At 40.8% G+C, this 19,751-nt stretch overlaps 1 protein-coding gene across 2 annotated transcripts in view; it reads right to left on the minus strand.

Annotated features, from left to right (window-relative positions):
- PAK1 (p21 (RAC1) activated kinase 1) overlaps nucleotides 1-19,751 on the minus strand; it is a 147,757-nt gene that overhangs the window by 29,729 nt on the left and 98,277 nt on the right. For both annotated transcript variants that reach the window (XM_024749686.1, XM_024749694.1), the window contains exons 5-7: nucleotides 17,722-17,759; nucleotides 3,998-4,114; nucleotides 653-827 (exon numbers count right to left, since the gene is read on the minus strand). In XM_024749686.1, the coding sequence (XP_024605454.1) occupies nucleotides 653-827; nucleotides 3,998-4,114; nucleotides 17,722-17,759 (330 nt within the window). The remainder of the gene's footprint in view (nucleotides 1-652; nucleotides 828-3,997; nucleotides 4,115-17,721; nucleotides 17,760-19,751) is intronic.

Raw genomic sequence — 19,751 nt, forward strand, 5'->3', positions numbered from 1 at the left:
GCTCTAAGCCCAGCTCTGTCACTGTTTGGCTGTGTGAATTTTCGCAGAGTATTTCGCATCGCTAGCCTCAAATACCTTAACTGCAAAAAATGAGGATTATAATGTCTGTCTTCAAGGGTTAAAATGAGGAGTAAATGAAAAAAAAATCAAGAAAATGCCTTGCTTGTCATTTGGTACATAACACAGGCTCACAAAATGTTCGTTTCCCTTACTTCTTTTCCTTCAGCCAAGATGGCAGATCCATCTTATGTCAACAGGAACATCAATAATCAACATAGCACTCTTTCCCACCAGGTTTAGACAAGGCCTCAGTCTTTCTCAACACAACATTCCAGACTATTCACTAGGTAAAAGCTATCTGTCATCTCCATAACCCATGCCCAGTGGTAAGTGATTTCTAGCCCTTAAAGTGGGCTATCCACGCTATCATCACATTCCCATCCTAAGGTTGCATCTAATCAGGGCTGGGGAGACAGAGGAGGTGGGTGCAAGGACAGGTGAACAGAAGCACAGTCTGGCTAAGATATAAAGCACAGCCAGCCAGCCACATACACCTAGCGCAGAACCAAGATCTTTATAGCAACAGAATTCCACCTTTGTGCTTGACCAGTCACATACCAAAGGGGAATTAAAAAACCTGGGAAGTGCTTACGTAATTTCTCCAAGATCTCCTCATCAGACATTTTAGGCTTCTTCTTCTGCTTCTCAGTATTCCGGGTCAGAGCATCTGGCAGAGTGGTATTATTCTCAGTAGGTGAAATGGGAGATGTAGCCACATCCCGAGTTGGAGTAATAGGAAGTGGTTCAATCACGGACCGTGTGTATACCTGCATTGTTGGTGCAAAAATTTGGCAAGGCCAGTCTCTCTTAGATGTGTGTGTTAGAACATCCACAGAAGAACAAATCCCAGTAAACTCATCCCTTCTCCTAGGTCAAAATCTATGTTACTCTTCCTCTATACTCAGGCTGTGAGGATGGAATGGCCTTCCTTGCTCTCACTATACACAACAAGGGTTAGTGAGAGTCTGAGCACTAAGATATTCAGTACAAGTTAGACAACTCTCATTATAAATAGTTTAAAGGACATTCTGTCATTAGATGGGAATCCCCTTCATCTGTAAAATTCTATTCTTTCCCACGCTGAAATGAACATCCTGTATTCCCATAGTACTTTCCACGGCTAATACAACACAACATTATCTTCATTTGAGTTACTGCCTCTTTAAATCCTGAACCCTCACAGAGAAGGAACTGCAATTGTTCTTCTTTAAGAGGCAGTAACAGTGTAGTCATTTAGATCACAGACTCTGGAACCTGACTGACTGGACTTAAATCCCAACTCTTATTCTGTTTTTTTTGTGTGTGCGGTACGCGGGCCTCTCACTGTTGTGGCCTCTCCTGTTGCGAAGCACAGGCTCTGGACGCGGAGGCTCAGTGGCCATGGCCCACAGGCCCAGCCGCTCCGTGGCATGTGGGATCTTCCCGGACCGGGGCATGAACCCGTGTCCCCTGCATCGGCAGGCGGACCCTCAACCACTGCACCACCAGGGAAGCCCCCAACTCTTATTCTTACCTTGTATGACTTTGGGCAGATTATTTAACTTCTCTATGCTTTAGTTTCCTCATTTGTAAAATGGTGATGTTAGTGATACCTATCTTATAGAGCTGCTGTGGTAATAAATTAATTAATGTGTGAAATGAGTAATATCACACCCCAAAGACACTAAGCTTTCAAATTTTGGCAAATATTATTATATTTCCTATTCATTCATTTACTTAATAAACATTTACTGAGAATCTATTCTTTGCCTTGCTGTACAAAATGCTGCCCCATCCACTATTCCTGTGAAGGAAGTCTTGGAGAAAGTCCTAACTGCAAGGCAAAAGGGATAAATGTCAGAAGATACGAGCAAACTGTATACTATTAATGTACAGAAGAGGTGATCATACGTTATACTGCCTTTCCCCAGGAGATGCATCAAGGCATTTATCACCTTTTTTCATAAAAATATCACAACAATTTTTTGGTTAGTCTATAAGCTCTATGAAGACAGGGAATCTGTGTCATTCATCCCTGAGTTCCTATATCTAACCAGTTGCCTAACAGAAAGCAAGCATTCAGGAAAATGTTTGATGAATCGATAAATAAATAAATAGGATTCTTCAGCTGGATCTTGAAGGATGGACATGATTTTAATAGGTAGAAAAGGGAGAGAACTTTCCACATAGGGGAAATAGCAATAAGTCAAGACACAGACCAGAGACTACAGCTTCTTTCCTGACTATTCCAGCATAATGATTTCTTAATTTTCTATTCTTGTACCTGTAGACAAACTATATCCCTGGCACCTTAACCTGTACTTTCATGCCTTCTCCTCCTCCTTTAGTTTTCTTGACATGCCTCCTTAAGGGCACGAACCCTGCTTTTTCCTTCTCTAAAATTCTCTTTTTCTGGCTCCCAGCACAGGTCTGCTCACATAAAAAGGCCACTGCGCTACGCTGGAATACAACCTGGACCTGGGGTCAATTACCTGCTTTCAGTTCTAGCTCTTTTGCTTACTTAGAGACTTTGGGTAGATCAATTAACCTCTCCAAATCTCAGCTTCTTCTATAAATTAGGAATTAACAATGTCTTTTTAGAAAGGAATGCTATCAAGATCAAATTTATCAATTCATTCAATACTAAATGCCTTTCTAAAACCTTCCAAGAGCTATATTAAGCACTGCAAATACATACATATATATATGTATTTGCATATATATGTGTGTAAATGTATGTGTGTACACACACACACACAGGAGTTCGTGGTTTAGTGGAAAAAATATTTAAATGAACATACTTGCAAAACAAAAAAACATACCAATATGAGATATCCTGAGAACGCTCCAATTTGAAGCTCATTTTCCTTAAAGTGATTTTGTAGCCTACAGAGAGGGTGATTCCACAGATTCCGCTTATAAATTCTAATCCTAAAAGGTCATCTAATCCTCCTGAGTTTCCTCCACAGCATCTCCATAGTCAGTCAACCAACATCTGCTTGAACACTTCCACGAATTCTCTAATCCAGAGACAATCTTTTCTTGTATTATCACAGAGTTTAAGCCCTAGATCATTCTTTCATTATGAAGCTCTTGTCATAATAAAAAGTCCAAACAAAGAAATACTAGTAGAGTATCATCTGATGAGAGATCAGTGCTCAATGATGCTAAACCATGTAAAAGGCAGATTGTGCCAAGTGAGGGCAGAGGGACCTGGCTATTCAGAGATGCAAGAACCTCAAAAGAAGTTAAATAAAAATCACTGCCGGGCTTCCCTGGTGGCGCAGTGGTTGAGAGTCTGCCTGCCGATGCAGGGGACGCGGGTTCGTGACCCGGTTTGGGAGGATCCCACATGCCGCAAAGCGGCTGCGCCCGTGAGCCATGGTCACTGAGCCTGCGCGTCCAGAGCCTGCGCTCCACAATTGGAGAGGCCCGCGTACCGCAAAAAAAAAAAAAAAAAAAAAAGCACTCCTGATGTCCAGCATATTAATATCACTAATGTTTTTATAAATTCTCTTGAGTCTTACAGTATCATCAATGATATACTAAGAGGCTGAACACTGCACATTTAACAGAGAAGAAAAGATCTATAGCAGACTAATATGTTGCTTCCCAGGAGACTGGAAATAATTTATGTTAGTCTTGCACTAAGTAACATTAATTCTGTATATCTTTCTGTATGTGAACAGGCTAAGTAAACTAGGCCTAAGTTGGTACAAAGACCAATTATCTAGGACACTTTGGGACTATATGCAAACTAATGATAAATAAATACACCACTTCTTGTCTTTAATCATACAGAAAATACCTTTCAATCAAGGTAATTTGGTGATTTCACCACCTGCAAAATCTAAGGACCGCTACCAGATTATTAAACCTCTAGGCCTCAGCACCCACCCCTCACTCCCCCTCCAAACTCTAATATATCACAAAGCTGCCCACGTCCGCAAAGACTCACAGATTTTGTGTGCTCTGGGCGTGGAGCAATCACTGGAGGTGGGGTAGCATCATCATCATCATCTTCATCTTCTGAAACTGGTAGCACTGCAGGGGTCTCAGACACCGTCTTCACGTTCTGCACAGTGGAGAAAAGCCAGATTCAGCATGTCCAGCTGACATGCAACTTAAGCTACCAGAGTCACCAATCTCCCAGAAGAAACCTTCTCCTGACACTCCTTCTGAAACACACATCAGCCTCAAGATCTCCACCTTTCTGTAGCCAGTCTCAGGAACTCAGCCACCTTCCCTCTCTTCTTTTAGATACCACTCCCCACTCAGGCCCTTGGGGGCTTCCTTCTCCCACCCAAAGCCTAACTGTGGATGGGGAAACCAGCTTACAGCTTCTCTACGTGCCTAGCCCAATCCAAACCCTGAACACAAGATCATAGTTCCTTCTTCTTCTATGAATTTTACTCCCTATGCTAAAGAGAGGATAAAGTACAAAATGCAGGGGAGGGATCAAAAGTTTGGGATTTCATAAAGTTTATCATTGTAATTCCTTAGTCTTTTCTGATACGATAAAAGTGGAAGTCCTGAGAGGCCTTTCCCTGTCCTTTTCCTTTCTTTACAAAAACTTACTGCAACCATTATGCCATCAGGTGCCCTTGCCTCAACCTGAAGATACAGAACATCAGAAGACCCTTGTCTCAAGAAGACAATGAGTTTTTCCCCAGATTGGATGCTATCTATTTCACTAAGCTTTTGCCCTTTCCTGGAATGAACCTTACCAGCACCACTGATTGAATATGCTATAATCTCAGCAACTTGATTTTCCCATGTAAACTGTACCAAAGCTGGGCTAAGACTGGCAGGTTTTAGGGCAGGTCCAGGCAAAAAGATCATACCATTACTGTTTATAACACATATTCAAGAGACAAAATAGCTCCAAAACATGAGATTTTTGATAGAGATTAAATGATTACAGTGTAGGGCCAGAGAAGCAAGGGATTTTTTGTATATATTGATATAATTCAACAGTTTCAGATATTTTCAGAGCATCTGCTTTGTGCTCAGTAAGATACTGTGATGAATGCTTTTGATATAAATGCACAAAAATGAAAAAGATGGCCCATGTCCTAAAGCAGCTCACCATATGATGCAGGAGACAGAGGGACAATTCCCTTCTGCTGCCATTTGGGACCTCTGGAGAGAGGAATGTCAGGAGTCAGATTGACAGGGGATATGTGAAGGAACTGTCTAGTCAAATGTTAGTCTAGAGCTACTGTGTGGGAGCCTGGTCTTTACTACATTTAACATACTAAGATAAAGAAAACTGGCAAGCTCATAGATTCTAACAGGGCCTCCAGTGCAGGGCATAACTAGAAAACTGCCAGTGACAGGCATATGTAAGCAACTAGCTTTGGTGATCACAGGCAATGAATCCATCCTCTGGGTCTCAAGTTTCATCACTCGAGGAACGTGGAAGAATAGGACAGGTATAATTTGAGGGGTGACCCTAAGTCACTTTTAGTTCTAAAATCCAATAGAGGTTCTTCCCTTGTCAAAGCACATATTTTGATATTTTTCTGCTCTAATTTCTTTTCTCCCTAATATTTCACTCAGCAAAATTTAACTAGGAACCCAAAATGAGAATGAGGTTAACTCAGCAGCCTCTTCATCATCAGGTGAAGAGGCCCTAGGTCTGACTAATGTAGACTATAAACACTTGTTTGTTGCCTCCTAAAACTCTATAAAGAAGGGGATTTCTGTTTTCCACAGGTGATGGCTTTGTGTGGTAGTATTAACAACTACCAGAATCAAGAGATTTAGGTTTTTGTCCCAGATTTTTATTTCTTATCCCTGTGTTCTTTGGCAAGCCTGTCCCACTCTAAGCTACAGTTTCTCATCCATAAAATGGAGGTGATGACAGATGCTCTCTGCCTACCTCAGAGGGCCACTGGGAGGAAGAAATGAAGTGATGTGAGTATACAAGCACTTTGTAAATGGCAAGGGGCTAGAAAGATGTAAGGAATCAATTAAATTATCATTATGTTTAATAACACAAACCTCTTTTTTAAGAAGTGACTTCAACTCACCCATTCATTCACTGTGTACCAGGCTCTATTCAAAGCTCTGGGGCTATACTGAAGAACAAATTAGATAAAGCGCCTGGTTTTATGGATTACATTTGAGAAGAAGATACAGTCAAAATTAATCACCAAACTACCAGGCAGTAATAAGATAAACACAGGAGAACAGAGAATGGTTGAGGGTAGGGAATTATTACTTTACATACAGTAGTCATGGAAAGGCCTCTCTAATGGCCTGAATGAAATGAGAAAATGAGCCATCAGACCCTCTGGGAAAAGAATATTCCTGGCAGATGGAAGAAATACAAAGACTCTGAGAGAAGGGGACATGCTTGGTGTGTTCCCAAAACCTCCAGGTGCCTACCTATACTACTGAGAAGTGCTTATGATTTTAAAACTGCTGAACTTTGGGTAGAAACATAGGAATCTCTGACGTTCTGGCCCAGGATTGCTCCCAACCATCCCACCCTAGCTCCATCAGAGGAGGGGTTCTTCCAGGACGAGGTAGGCTGTAACTATGGGACCCAAGAGGGCTTACATTCATTTGAAGCAGTGGGCAATGCCCAGGCCCAGTGGTGCCATCAGTGGAAGTGACCTCCCAGAGGTAGTAGCAGGAGAGTGTCAACCACTACTAGCCTGAGGTTGCAATACTGAATAAGGCAAACAAATTCTGGCCAAAGGTACAGCAGACACTAGAGAGAGGCCCCATACTAGTCATACATGTCTGGCTCTGTGCATGTACCTAAAAACTTCGGAAGAGCCAAGCAGAACGTAGAAGTTTCTGGACAGCCCTGAAAGAGGTCTCAATAATTAGCAAGGATATAGATTTTAACAACACTATCAATCAACTCAACCTAACTGACATGTACAAAACTTCCCACCCAAGTTCTACAGAACACACATTACTTTTAATCACTTATGGGTAATTCTTCAGATAGAACATATGCTGGGCCATAAAACACATCTCAATAAATTTTGAATGACTGAAAACACACAAAATGTATTCTTTCACCACAGTAGAATTAAATTAGAGATAAACAACAAAAAGGAAATTTCTCCAAAGAAGATAAACAAATGCCAAAAAGCACATGAAAAGATGCTCAACATCATTATTAGGAAACGCAAATCAAAACCACAATGAGATACCACTTCCTATCCACTGAGATGGCTATAATCAAAAGACAGACAATAGGGACTTCCCTGGTGGTCCAGTGGCTAAGACTCCACGCTCCCAATGCAAGGGGCCCAGGTTCAATCCCTGGTCAGGGAACTAGATCTCACATGCCACAACTAAAGATTCCACATGCCGCAATTAAATATCCCACATGCTGCAACTAAAAAGATCCCACACGTGGCAATGAAGATCCCCATGCTGCAATTAAGACCCGATGCAGTCAAATAAATAAATAAATATTTTTTAAAAATGACAGACAATAACAAATGTGGGGGAAGATATGGAGAAATTAGAAGCCTCCTAACGTTGGTGGGACTTTAAAAGGGTGCAGCCACTGTGGAACACAGCCTAGCAGTTCCTCAAAAGGTTAAACATAGAGTCACCATACGACTCAGAAATTCTACTCCTAGGTATATACCAAATAGAAATGAAAACATAGATCCACACCAAAACTTGTACATGAATGTTAGTATGAGCATTATTTAGAATAGCCCAAAAGAAGAAACAAGCCAAATGCCCATCAACTGATGAATGTAAAAAATGTAGTATATCAATACAATAGAATATTACTCAGACATAAAAAGGAATCATGCTGATACATGCTACAACACGGATGAACCTCGCAAGCTTTTAAGTGAAAGAAGCTAGACACAAAAGGCTACATGTTATACAAGTCCATTTATATAAAATGTCTAGAAAAGGTAAATTTATACAGACAGAAAGATCAGTGGTTTCCTAGGGTTAGGCATGGGAGTTTGAATGAAGTGTAAATGAGTACAAGGGAACTTTTGTGGTGGTGGCAATATTCTAAAACTAGACTAGTGATAGTTGCACAAGTCTATAAATTTAATAAAATCATTGAACTGTACAATCAGTATGGGTGAATTTTATAGTATGTAAATAATACCTCAATAATGCTGCCTTTTAAAAGTTAAATTTTTAAATTATATGTAAAACCAGTAGGTTCTCATTACACATTTCATATAATACAGATATACAAGGAGTTAGAAGTGAAAATTCCTCAGGAATGCCTGACAAAGATGGCAGATTGAACACAGGCATTTATTTCTTAAAACCTCACTAGAACTATAATAAACGAATGGCCTTTTAAAGGCATTAAACCCGAAGGTTGGAGAGAACAGGATAGGAGGCAAGATTAGCAAAGGAGGCAATGACTGATGGATGAGCAGTAACTGTCAAGGAGAATGATTCCAAAGCTGATGGTAGGCAAACCTGAAAACCAATCTACATATCTATGCTGCAAAATCAAGGCAAGGTAAAACAGAGTAAATATTTTTAAAAACAGAGAATCAGTCCAGGAAGTCTAAAAAACCAGGAGTTCCAGTAAGAGAAAACAAAGAAAAGTGGGGAAGACATCATCAACGAAATAATTCAGGAAAATTTCCTAAAACTGAAGCCTTGAGTCCAGGTTGAAAGAGTCCACAAAGCTCCTCACAAATTAAGTAGGTGAATATAGGGATGTAATTATGAAATTTCAAAGCAGTGGTGACAATAAAGATGCTACAAACTTCCCAAGTGAAAAATAAAAAATAGGTCAGATGCAAAGATGCAAGAATAAATAGCTTTGAACTTGAATAGCCAATGCTGAAAGCTAGATGACAAAAGGGCAATGTTTTCCAAATACTGGTAGAAAATTATTTTCAACCCAGAATTCCATATTCAGCCAAATATCAATCAAATGGTAGAATAGAATAGAGGCGCTCCATTTTGAGACCTGAAATATATTAAATATTTACTTTCTCAAAGCTACTGGAAGATGGACTCCACCAAACTGGGAAGCCAACTAAAAATGAAGAAGCATTGCAAAGAGAAACTCCAATACAGAAATTTCAAAGACAATAATCTTAAAAAACAATAATATTAATCTTCTAATCCTCTAATTCTTCCTGAATCTCCTTGAATAATCTTCTGTGTCCCTTATTCTCATACTTTCCATGTGTTTTTATATTTTATATCAATCATCCACCTTTACATGCATTTTTTAATCCTTGGGAATTTGTTTCTTCAACTATACTTTTAATTTCTAAGAATTCTTTTTTTATCCTCTGATTGATCTACCTGCAGTGTTTTTGTGGATGCAACATCTATAGAACCTCTCAATATATTAGATTTTTTAAAACTTTCTTTCCTGAATTATCAATTTCCTCTGGGGTCAGTTTTATTTCTTTTTCTTGGTCCTTTTCTTTAACGCTTTGTTTCTCTCAAATGTCTAGAGATCCTTGGCTCTCCCCTCATATTTATCAGTGAAAAACCATATTAATTAGTGTATTCGACTAGCATGAGTTTCCTCTGTAGTTGTGTAAGTCTATTTCTCTGCTGTACCTTCCTCTGAATGGGAGGTCTGATGCAGTCTGTATGTGAGTTATACAGATGTGGTAACTGGCAAGCATCACTTTAGGGTGAGCTGCCATGGAAGAGTATGTATGGTATGTATACCTCTCCTCCCAGTTGTCAAAAGCATCAGGAATTTATCCTTGGGATGCAGAAATTTAATGTATTTTCTTCCACTGCAGAGCTATTTCTCCTTTTTCCTCTACTTTATGCCTGTTGCACAGATCTGTAGTTAACTCCAGTTCTGCTCTGCTTCTCTCTCTTCTCTCCCTGTACCCACACTAGGCATTTTCCTCAAGTAGGCAGTTTACCTTCTTCAGACACGTATCTGGTTTAAGCTTAGGATCAACCTTCTGGTACCTTTTGCTCACTGTAACATGGACACTGCCCCTGCTGTTTCACTTACAGAATTTAATTTACTCTTGAAGATGACCCAAGATTCCTTCCTTTTTTTTTTTTTTTGCAGTACGCGGGCCTCTCACTGTTGTGGCCTCTCCCGTTGCGGAGTACAGGCTCCAGACGCGCAGGCTCAGCGGCCACGGCTCACGGGCCAGCCGCTCTGCGGCACGTGGGATCCTCCCGGACCGGGGCACGAACCCGCGTCCCCTGCACCGGCAGGCGGACTCTCAACCACTACACCACCAGCGAAGCCCTCCTTCCTGCTTTTTATATATATTCTCTCAGACCATTTTCTCTTGAGCTACTCTTATCTTCTTAGGAAATTTGTCTTCCACATACATACAGCAGCTGTGCTTTCGGCTGCTCCAATCAATCTGATCTTATCTGCTTTCTACCTTCCATGAATTCCCGACAATGGTTTATTAACATCCTGTTTTTGTTTTGGAGCACTGTTTTGAATTAATTTTTTATGTATCTTTTCTGAAATTAAGAAATTTAGTATAGCAGGAGACGTAAACATATGAATTCACCCCACTACACTGACCCAATTTCCAGAGGAATCTTTCTAAGATGGTAGTTTAGACTAAAACGCACAACTAACTATCTCACTTAAAATACTTCCGATTTAAAATATTTCCTTAGGAGACCTTCAAGATGGCGGAGGAGTAAGAAGTGGAGATCACCTTCCTCCCCACAAATACATTAGAAATACATCTGCATGTGGAACAACTCCTACAGAACACCTACTGAATGCTAGCAGAAGACCTCAGACTTCCCAAAAGGTAGGAAATGCCCCACGTACCTGGGTAGGGCAAAAGAAAAGGGAAAAAAGAGAGACAAAAGAATAGGGATGGGACCTGAACCTCTGGGAGGGAGCTGTGAAGGAGGAAAAGTTTCCACACATTAGGAAGCCCCTTCACTGGCAGAGACGGGGGTGGGGGTGGGAAGCTTCAGGGCCACGGAGGAGGGCACAGCAACAGGGGTGCAGAGGGCAAAGTGGAGAGATTCCCGCACAGAGGATCGGTGCTGACCAGTCCGCTCACCTGCTGGGATGGGTGGGGGCTGGGAGCTGAGGCTCGGACTTCGGAGGTCAGATCCCAGGGAGAGGACTGGGGTGGGCTGTGTGAATACAGCCTGAAGGGGGCTAGTGCATCACAGCTAGCCAGGAGGGAGTCCAGGAAAAAGTCTGGAGCTGCCAAAGAGGCAAGAGACCATTGCTTCGGGGTGCTCGAGGAGAGGGGATTCAGAGCACCGGCCTAAACCAGCTCCAGAGACAGGTGCAAGCCACGGCTATCAAACGGACACCAGAGATGGGCATGAAACACCAAGGCTGCTGCTGCAGCCACCAACAAGCCTGTGTGCAAGCACAGGTCAATATGCACACCTCCCCTCCAGGGAGCCTCTGCAGCCCATCACTGCCAGGGTCCCGTGATCCAGGGACAATTTCCCCAGGAGAAAACACGGCATGCCTCAGGCTATGGCAATGTCATGCTGGCCTGTGACGCCGCAGGCTTGCCCCACATTCCGTACCCCTTGCTTCCCCCGGCCTGAGTGAGCCAGAGCCCCCTAATCAGCTGTTCCTTTAACCCCGTCGTGTCTGAGCGAAGAACAAAACTCCTCAGGTGACCTACATGCAGAGGCGGGGCCGAATCCAAAGCTGAACCCCAGGAACTGTGAGAACAAAGAAGAGAAAGGGAAATTTCTCTCAGCAGCCTCAGGAGCAGCGGATTAAATCTCCACAATCAGTTTGATGTACCCTGCATCTGTGGAATACATGAATAGACAAAAAATCATCCCAAAATTGAGGCGGTGAACTTTGGGAGCAACGATATATACATTTTTTTCATTTTTCTCTTTTTCCCGTGTGCCTGACAGGGTCTTGATGCTCACACCGGGTGTCAGGCCTGTGGCTCTGAGGTGGGAGAGCTGAGTTCAGGACATTGGTCTACCAGAGACCTCCTAGCTCCATATAATATCAAACAGCAAAAGCTCTGCCAGAGATCTCCATCTCAACGCTAAGACGCAGCTCCACTCAATGACCAGCAAGCTACAGTGCTGGACACCCTATGCCAAGCAACTAGCAAGACAGGAACACAACCCTACCCATTAGCAGAGAGGCTGCCTAAAATCATAATAAGATCACAGACACACCAAAACACAACACTGGATGGGGTCCTGCCCATCAGAAAGAGAAGATCCAGCCTCAGCCACCAGAACACAGGCACCAGTTCCCTCCACCAGGAAACCTACACAATCCACTGACCAACCTTACCCACTGGGGGCAGACACCAAAAACAACGGGAATTACGAACCTGCAGCCTGTGAAAAGGAGACCCCAAACACAGTAAGTTAAGCAAAATGAGAAGACAGGGAAACACACAGTAGATGAAGGGACAAGGTAAAAACCCACCAGAACAAACAAATGAAGAGGAAATAGGCAGTCTACCTGAAAAAATATTCAGAGTAATGATAGTAAAGATGATCCAAAATCTTGGAAATAGAATGGAGAAAATACAAGAAAGGACTAGAAGAACTAAAGAGCAAACAAACAATGATGAACAACAAAATAAATGAAATTAAAAATTTTCTAGAAGGAATCAATAGCACAATAACTGAGGCAGAAGAACGGATAAGTGATCTGCAAGATAAAATAGTGAAAATAACGACCACAGAGCAGAATACAGAAAAAAGAATGAAAAGAATTGAAGATAGTCTCAGAGACCTCTAGGACAACATTTATCGCACCAACATTCAAATTATAGAGGTCCCAAATAAATAAGAAAAAGAAAGGGTCTGAGAAAATCTTTCAAGAGATTATAGTTGAAAACTTCCCTAATATGGGAAAGGAAATAGTCAAGCCCAGGAAGCACAGAGAGTCCCATACAGGATAAATGCAAGGAGAAACAGGCCAAGACACATATTAATCAAACTACCAAAAATTAAATACAAAGAGAAAATAGTAAAAGCAGCAAGGGAAAAACAATGAATAACATACAAGGGAATGCCCATAAGGTTAACAGCTGATCTTTCAGCAGAAACTCTGCAAGCCAGAAGGGAGTAGCAGGACATATTTAAAGTGATAAAAGGGAAAAACCTACAACCAAGATTATTCTACCCAGCAATGATCTCATTCAGATTCAATGGAGAAATTAAAACCTTTACAGAAAACCAAAAGCTAAGAGAATTCAGTACCACCAAACCAGCTTTACAACAAATGCTAAATGAACTTCACTAGGCAGGAAACACAAGAGAAGGAAAAGACGTACACTAACAAACCAAAAACAATTAAGAAAATGGTAAAAGAACATACATCGATAATTACCTTAGGGGTAAACAGATTAAATGCTCCAACCAAAAGACAAAGACCGGCCGAATGGATACAAAAACAAGACCCTTATATATGCTGTCTACAAGAGACCCACTTCAGACCTAGGGACACATACAGACTGCAAGTGAGGGGATAGAAAAAGATATTCCATGCAAATGGAAATCAAGAGAAAGCTGGAGTAGCAATTCTCATATCAGACAAAAGAGACTTTGAAATAAAGACTATTACAAAAGACAAGGAAGGACACTACATAATGGTGAAGGGATCAATACAAGAAGAAGATATAATAATTGTAAATATTTATGTAACCAACATAGGAACACCTCAATATATAAGGCAAATGCTAACAGCCATAAAAGGGGAAATTGACAGTAACACAATAATAGTAGGGGACCTTAACACCCCACTTTCACCAATGGACAGATCATCCAAAACGAAAATAAATAAGGAAACACAAGCTTTAAATGACACATTAGGGATTCCCTGGTGGCACAGTGGTTGAGAGTCCACCTGCCGATGCAGGGGTCATGGGTTCATGCCCAGGTCCGGGAAGATCCCACATGCCGCGGAGCGGCAGGCCTGTGAGCCATGGCCGCTGGGCCTGAGCGTCCAGAGCCTGTGCTAAAACAAAACAAAACACACACTAAAAATAGAACTACCATACGACCCAGCAATCCCACTACTGGGCATATATCCTGAGAAAACCATAATTCAAAAAGAGTCATGTACCACAATGTTCACTGCAGCTCTATTTACAATAGCCAGGACATGGAAGCAACCTAAGTGTCCATCGACAGATGAATGGATAAAGAAGATGTGGTACATATATACAATGGAATATTACTAAGCCATAAAAAGAAACGAAATTGAGTTATCTGTAGTGAGGTGAACGGACCTAGAGTCTGTCATACAGAGTGAAGTAAGTCAGAAAGAGAAAAACAAATACCGTACGCTAACACATATATATGGAGTCTAAAAAAAAAAAGGTTCTGAAGAACCTAGGGGCAGGCCAGGAATAAAGTAGCAGACATAGAGAATGGATTTGAGGACACGGGGAGGGGGAAGGGTAAGCTGGGATGAAGTGAGAGAGTGGTATGGACTTATATATACTACCAAATGTAAAATAGATAGCTAGTGGGAAGCAGCCACATAGCACAGGGAGATCAGCTCAGTGCTTTGTGACCACCTAGGGGGTGGGATAGGGAGGGTGGGAGTGAGACGCAAGAGGGAGGAGATATGGGGATATAGGTATATGTATAGCTGATTCACTTATAAAGCAGAAACTAACACACCATAGTAAAGCAATTATACGCCAATAAAGATATTAAAAAAAATAAAAATTAAATAAAATACTTTCTTAGCTCCAGCACAGAGACCAAGTTCTTTTGCCTGACATGATGGATCCTTAACAACTTGGCATTTGTTCATGCTACCTCACACAAGAAAGCATTGATTGCCCTTTTCTCTGGCTAGTATCATTGCCTATGTTTACCTGAAACTGTATTATCAATCCTTGTTTACGTGTTCTGATTCCTCACTAAACTGTAAGATCAAGAGCAATGACCTTACCTGCCCTTGATCTTAGGCACTCAAAGAGCCTATCACATAATAGATGATCATTTTATAAATGAGAATTCAGGCACTTAAGTGCTATGTAATCTGGGAGATATATCTCAGACCAATGAGCCACAAATAAAAGAATTTTCGAGCTAGAAGAAACCTTAAAGGTTATGTTTATTAAATGAACAAATCGTAGGGCCCAAGAACCTTGTGCAAACTGTTCTGTACTACCAAGCAGAATAAATCACTCCATTAAATATGACCCCCATGGTACATTATTCATGTACCCCTCTTGCAGCCCTTATCCTTCTATTCTGTTGTTAATTTTTTCTCAAGGACTAAGACAGTGTAAAATTTATCTGTGTATCACTAACACCTGGGCACAAAGCAAGTGCTAAGTAAATATCTATGGTATGAATGTATAAATGAATGCTGAGGAGAACTGAATTTTGTATTGGTTTCTACTACTAATTCATTCAAGGATAGGGAGCAAGTCACATAATCTCTCTGAGTCCCAATTTCTTAACTTGTGTCATGGAGGTTATAATCTCATCCAATTATTTCCCAAATCAATTGGAAAGATCTGTGTGAAACCAATATGGAAAACAATGCAATACTACCACAGTACAAACCAATACTACCACAGTCACATATCCCCCATGTGAAACTAGTAAGAAAATAAAGAGGACTGAGCCACAGGGAAAAGTCTGAGTTGGGGAGAAAAATGTCCTTTACAGCCTGGTAAACCAGTACACGTTTTTACCAAGCAGGTGTCATCCTCTCTGCCATATGGCATGAGCCCCAGGGCCCCTCCTCCTCACTAAGGAACAACAGAGCTAAGGCTTTACTGCAGTCTCCTTTATAAGACCTCTCTGACATCATCTTTCTCAGTTCCCTGCCACAGTGAAAACAATCCAGGACAGGGACTCAGACGACCCTAGTTCTAATCTGGTTGTGCCACAATAGCAATTATGAGCCTTCAGGAAAGTCTGTTTTCCTACCTGTGAAGTGGGGATGCTAATCTGTTCACTAAGTAATTGTGAGGACTAATTATGCTAACATACATAAAGTTACTAGCACACTGCCTGGCACATATTAGCTACACGATAAATAATAGCTGTTACTCCTCCTATAAAGGCATAAAGACATTTGTGCCACAAGGCACAGCTCAGCTTTGGTTAAGGTCCCTTCTTCAATAATTTGCAGTTCAATAATGGGGAGAAACTCCCAAGGATCTTAACATTAGCAAATTCTTCCCCACCTTTTAATTGTATCTATTCCATTTGATGAAAGAATGAATAAGGGGAAAGCGATGCAGACTGGGAATCAGATATCTACTGCCATTAACCATTCTCAATTTCAGTTTTATCATCGATTATACAAGGATAATAACCCACCTCATTAAACTCCTATGAAGATTAAAAGAGGTAGTGAATAAGAAAGGACTCAGTATGCTACAAGGCAATGGACATATGAACATTTTTTATCATTGATTACAGTATAAATGACTCAGAATAAACCAATCCCCATTGCTGAAAGCATGGTTCAAAGAATTTGGATGGTGACTCAGTATTGTGTTAGAATGTATGACTCCCCCACTTAAAATTCTTCAATAGCTTCTCATTACCTTTAAGATAAAGTTAAAATTCCTACATGATCTGACCTTCCTCCCCTCCCCTCCCCTCCCCTCCCCACCACCCACCTCTAGTCCCTTCACACTTCACATCCCAATCATAACAAACCACTTGCAGTTCTCTGTACAAGCCTACCTCACGAACTTCCTTGTCTTGGCACATGCTAATTATTCTCTGTCGGGAATACGCTTGTCTCTTCATAATTCTTCCCCAAGATAACGAATTCAGCTCAGACTGCACCATCAAGAAGCTTTCTTTATACACCCAACCTTTTATTCAGTAAATTGTTCCTTGCCAGATGCCAGGGATCCAGTAATTGACAAGTGAGACACAGCCCCTGGCCTCGTGAAGTTTTAGCAGGCTGCACTGTAAGTGTTTGTGCCTTCGTGTCACTTACAGGATTGGGAGATTCTTAGGAGTTGGGATAATGTCTGATTCATCCCTATATTGCCACTTCTCCACACAGGACCTGGCATAGAATAGGGGCTTTGCAAATGTTTAGTAAATCAATATGAAATAACCAACTTTGCACAAGAGACAACACTGGATATAAAGAATAGCAGTATTCTAGTATATAAGTCACAGCTTAATAGCCATTAAGACCCTTTTGGATACATCAGCATCTCATCTTATAATCTGCCTTGGAAAACAGAATTTGTAAGTTATGAAGGGCAGAGGGACCTTTGAGGTCACCAGTGACTCCTATCACATTCCTTCAAGTGATAGGGCATTCACTACAACTTCAGAGGACAGAATGAATGACCTTAAATTAATAGGATCTGCTCCCTTCAACAATTAGCCCTAATCCTGGTTTTGTAGACCCAACCAACCCAAAAGAAAGAATTCTCCTCTAAATGCAACTATTTGAAGACATCTCTAAGTAAAGTGTATCATTCTCATTTATTGATGAAAAAACTGAAGCTCAGAAAGGCAAACTGGCTTTCGTAAGGGTCAAAGTGAAAACTGAAAATTGAGCCTAGCAGCCAGTTCTTCTGGTTCCAGGGTTAGGATTTCTAGCGCATTCATAAATTAAAGCTGGAAGGGATGTTTGTTGTTTATTAAGTCCAATTCCTTTACTCTGAGGCCCAGGGTGGGAAAGTGACCAAGATGAGTACCCCCCAGCCCAGGCTCTGCATCTACCACACTTGACTTGATCCCTAAAAAATCATACCTGCCCATATCAGAATAGAGGAAATAAAGGCTTACCAAAGTGTTAGAAGAATTATAATCCTCAGCTGATTTATCTGCAAAAGGAAAAAGACAAGGGACTCAGTCAGTAAACAATTACAGTTAATCCTTTCTTGAGACCTAAGGAAGCCTATTCACTAAAGCACTTGCCAAGCTCAGAATAATAACAGTGTTACTGGTACTACAGGCCCAACACCATTTTAAACACATTATACACATTACGTCCTCTAATCCTCACTACAGTTCTCAGTACTATTAGTATGTCCACTTTCACAGATTTGGAAACTGATGTTCAGAGAAGAGAAGTAATTTGTCCACAAATTACTTAGCACAAAGGTTATTAGGAGTCAAGATTTGAATCCTGGTCTAATTCTAAATACTAGGTTAGAACTATATCCACATCATCAGGCCTCAATGATCAAGGAAATTTCCTGTATTCTAAGAGAAAGGGAAAGCATTCCTGGCTGGCATCACCCTGAGCCATCTATAACAAATCATGACCAGCAAGTGGCTTTAGCTTTTAGAAAGGATCCTTCTACATCCATGTCTATTCCCCACAAGGAGAGAAAGACTAAGCCTTAGGAAAAGAGATGCATTAGTCATCTCAAGTATAATTAAAGGCAGGGTCTTACTTCTAAGAATAGGTCCAAGCTCCTTCAATCAGATAATCACCATATTTTATTAATTCCGAGACATGTATTTTTTCACGTTAACATCTCAGAAAGAGATGTGTCCTACAATCAAAAGTATTTCATGATTTAATTGGCAGCTTCTTTTTCTTTAGGGGCATGTAAAATAACAATGCACCTTACAATCAATGATATCTTAGACTTGATAAACTATGAAACAGACCCAATGGAAATCTTAGCAAGAAAATAAGTTTAAAGACCAAGTATTGTGTTTGGATTTATTCTTTAATTCCTAAAAGTCCAAGAAGAAATTGATTTCACCAGTTCACCACCAATGGGAATTAAGGAGAAGAAATATTATATCAAATCCTACATCTTCCTCACCGAGAAACAAGCCCAGAGAATGTCCAAGATCTCAATTCCATCATACATGAAAGTATCAGGTATAGCTTCTTTGGTCCTATGACAAATTATGAACCCATAAACTGTGACAATATGTTCTTAAAACAAACCCTGAATAGCCAGCTGTACTCTGGATAAATCAATTCAGGATATAGCTTAAACATAATTCACTTGTTTTTCTTGTCCAAAAGCACATTCTATACCAAGTGCAATACTATGCCTTCCTTGCACCACCCCTAACCTTATGTACTGCTAGTATTTTTGAGGACTGGGTATTCTGGTAATAAATATATCTCCACCATATAAAAAATAAGTACGTTTGCTCCTTTTAAATGTGATGTACAATTTCTGTATATAAAAATCAAATTCCATAGCACAGAATGACAGAGCAGAAAGTACTTGCAATCCCTTCATTTTACAAATAAATAAACTAGGGTTCAGAGGAAAAGAAACTGGTTCAAGGTTACATAAACCAGTCGCAAAGTAGGGCTAAAACCCAGAACCTGGCATTGTCAATCTAGTCAAGGCTTTGCTTATCACATTAGCTACTAGTTGGTACAGAAGATAAAGTGATGAAAAGACAGGAAACTTAACAAAAACTTGGCACGGAGGACTGTGCTTGGGCTTTTAGACAGCGAAGGATTTAAAGGTCCAAGTTGAAAACACACTTCCAACACTGGTATATCATTCAACTGATATGTTGAGGTTCTATGAATAAGTCACTTAATTTCTCTGAGCCTAATTAATTTCCCTGAGTCTGCAAAATGGGGATAATGCCCTTGCGTTTCCAATCTCCCAAGGCCGTCATGAGAATCAAATGAGATGGTTTATGTGCAAGCATATACAAATTGAAGTAGTGTTATCATAATTAATAGTATGAGAAGAAAGGAAATAGGAAAATGAGAGATAGGACATTAAAAATAACTGTGCCAGGGCTTCCCTGGTGGCGCAGTGGTTGAGAGTCCGCCTGCCGATGCAGGGGATGCGGGTTCGTGCCCCGGTCCGGGAGGATCCCAC

This window comes from Neophocaena asiaeorientalis, unplaced genomic scaffold (assembly GCF_003031525.2).
Source record: "Neophocaena asiaeorientalis asiaeorientalis breed wild unplaced genomic scaffold, Neophocaena_asiaeorientalis_V1.1 scaffold363, whole genome shotgun sequence".
In the NCBI taxonomy this organism is placed as follows: Eukaryota; Metazoa; Chordata; class Mammalia; order Artiodactyla; family Phocoenidae; genus Neophocaena; species Neophocaena asiaeorientalis.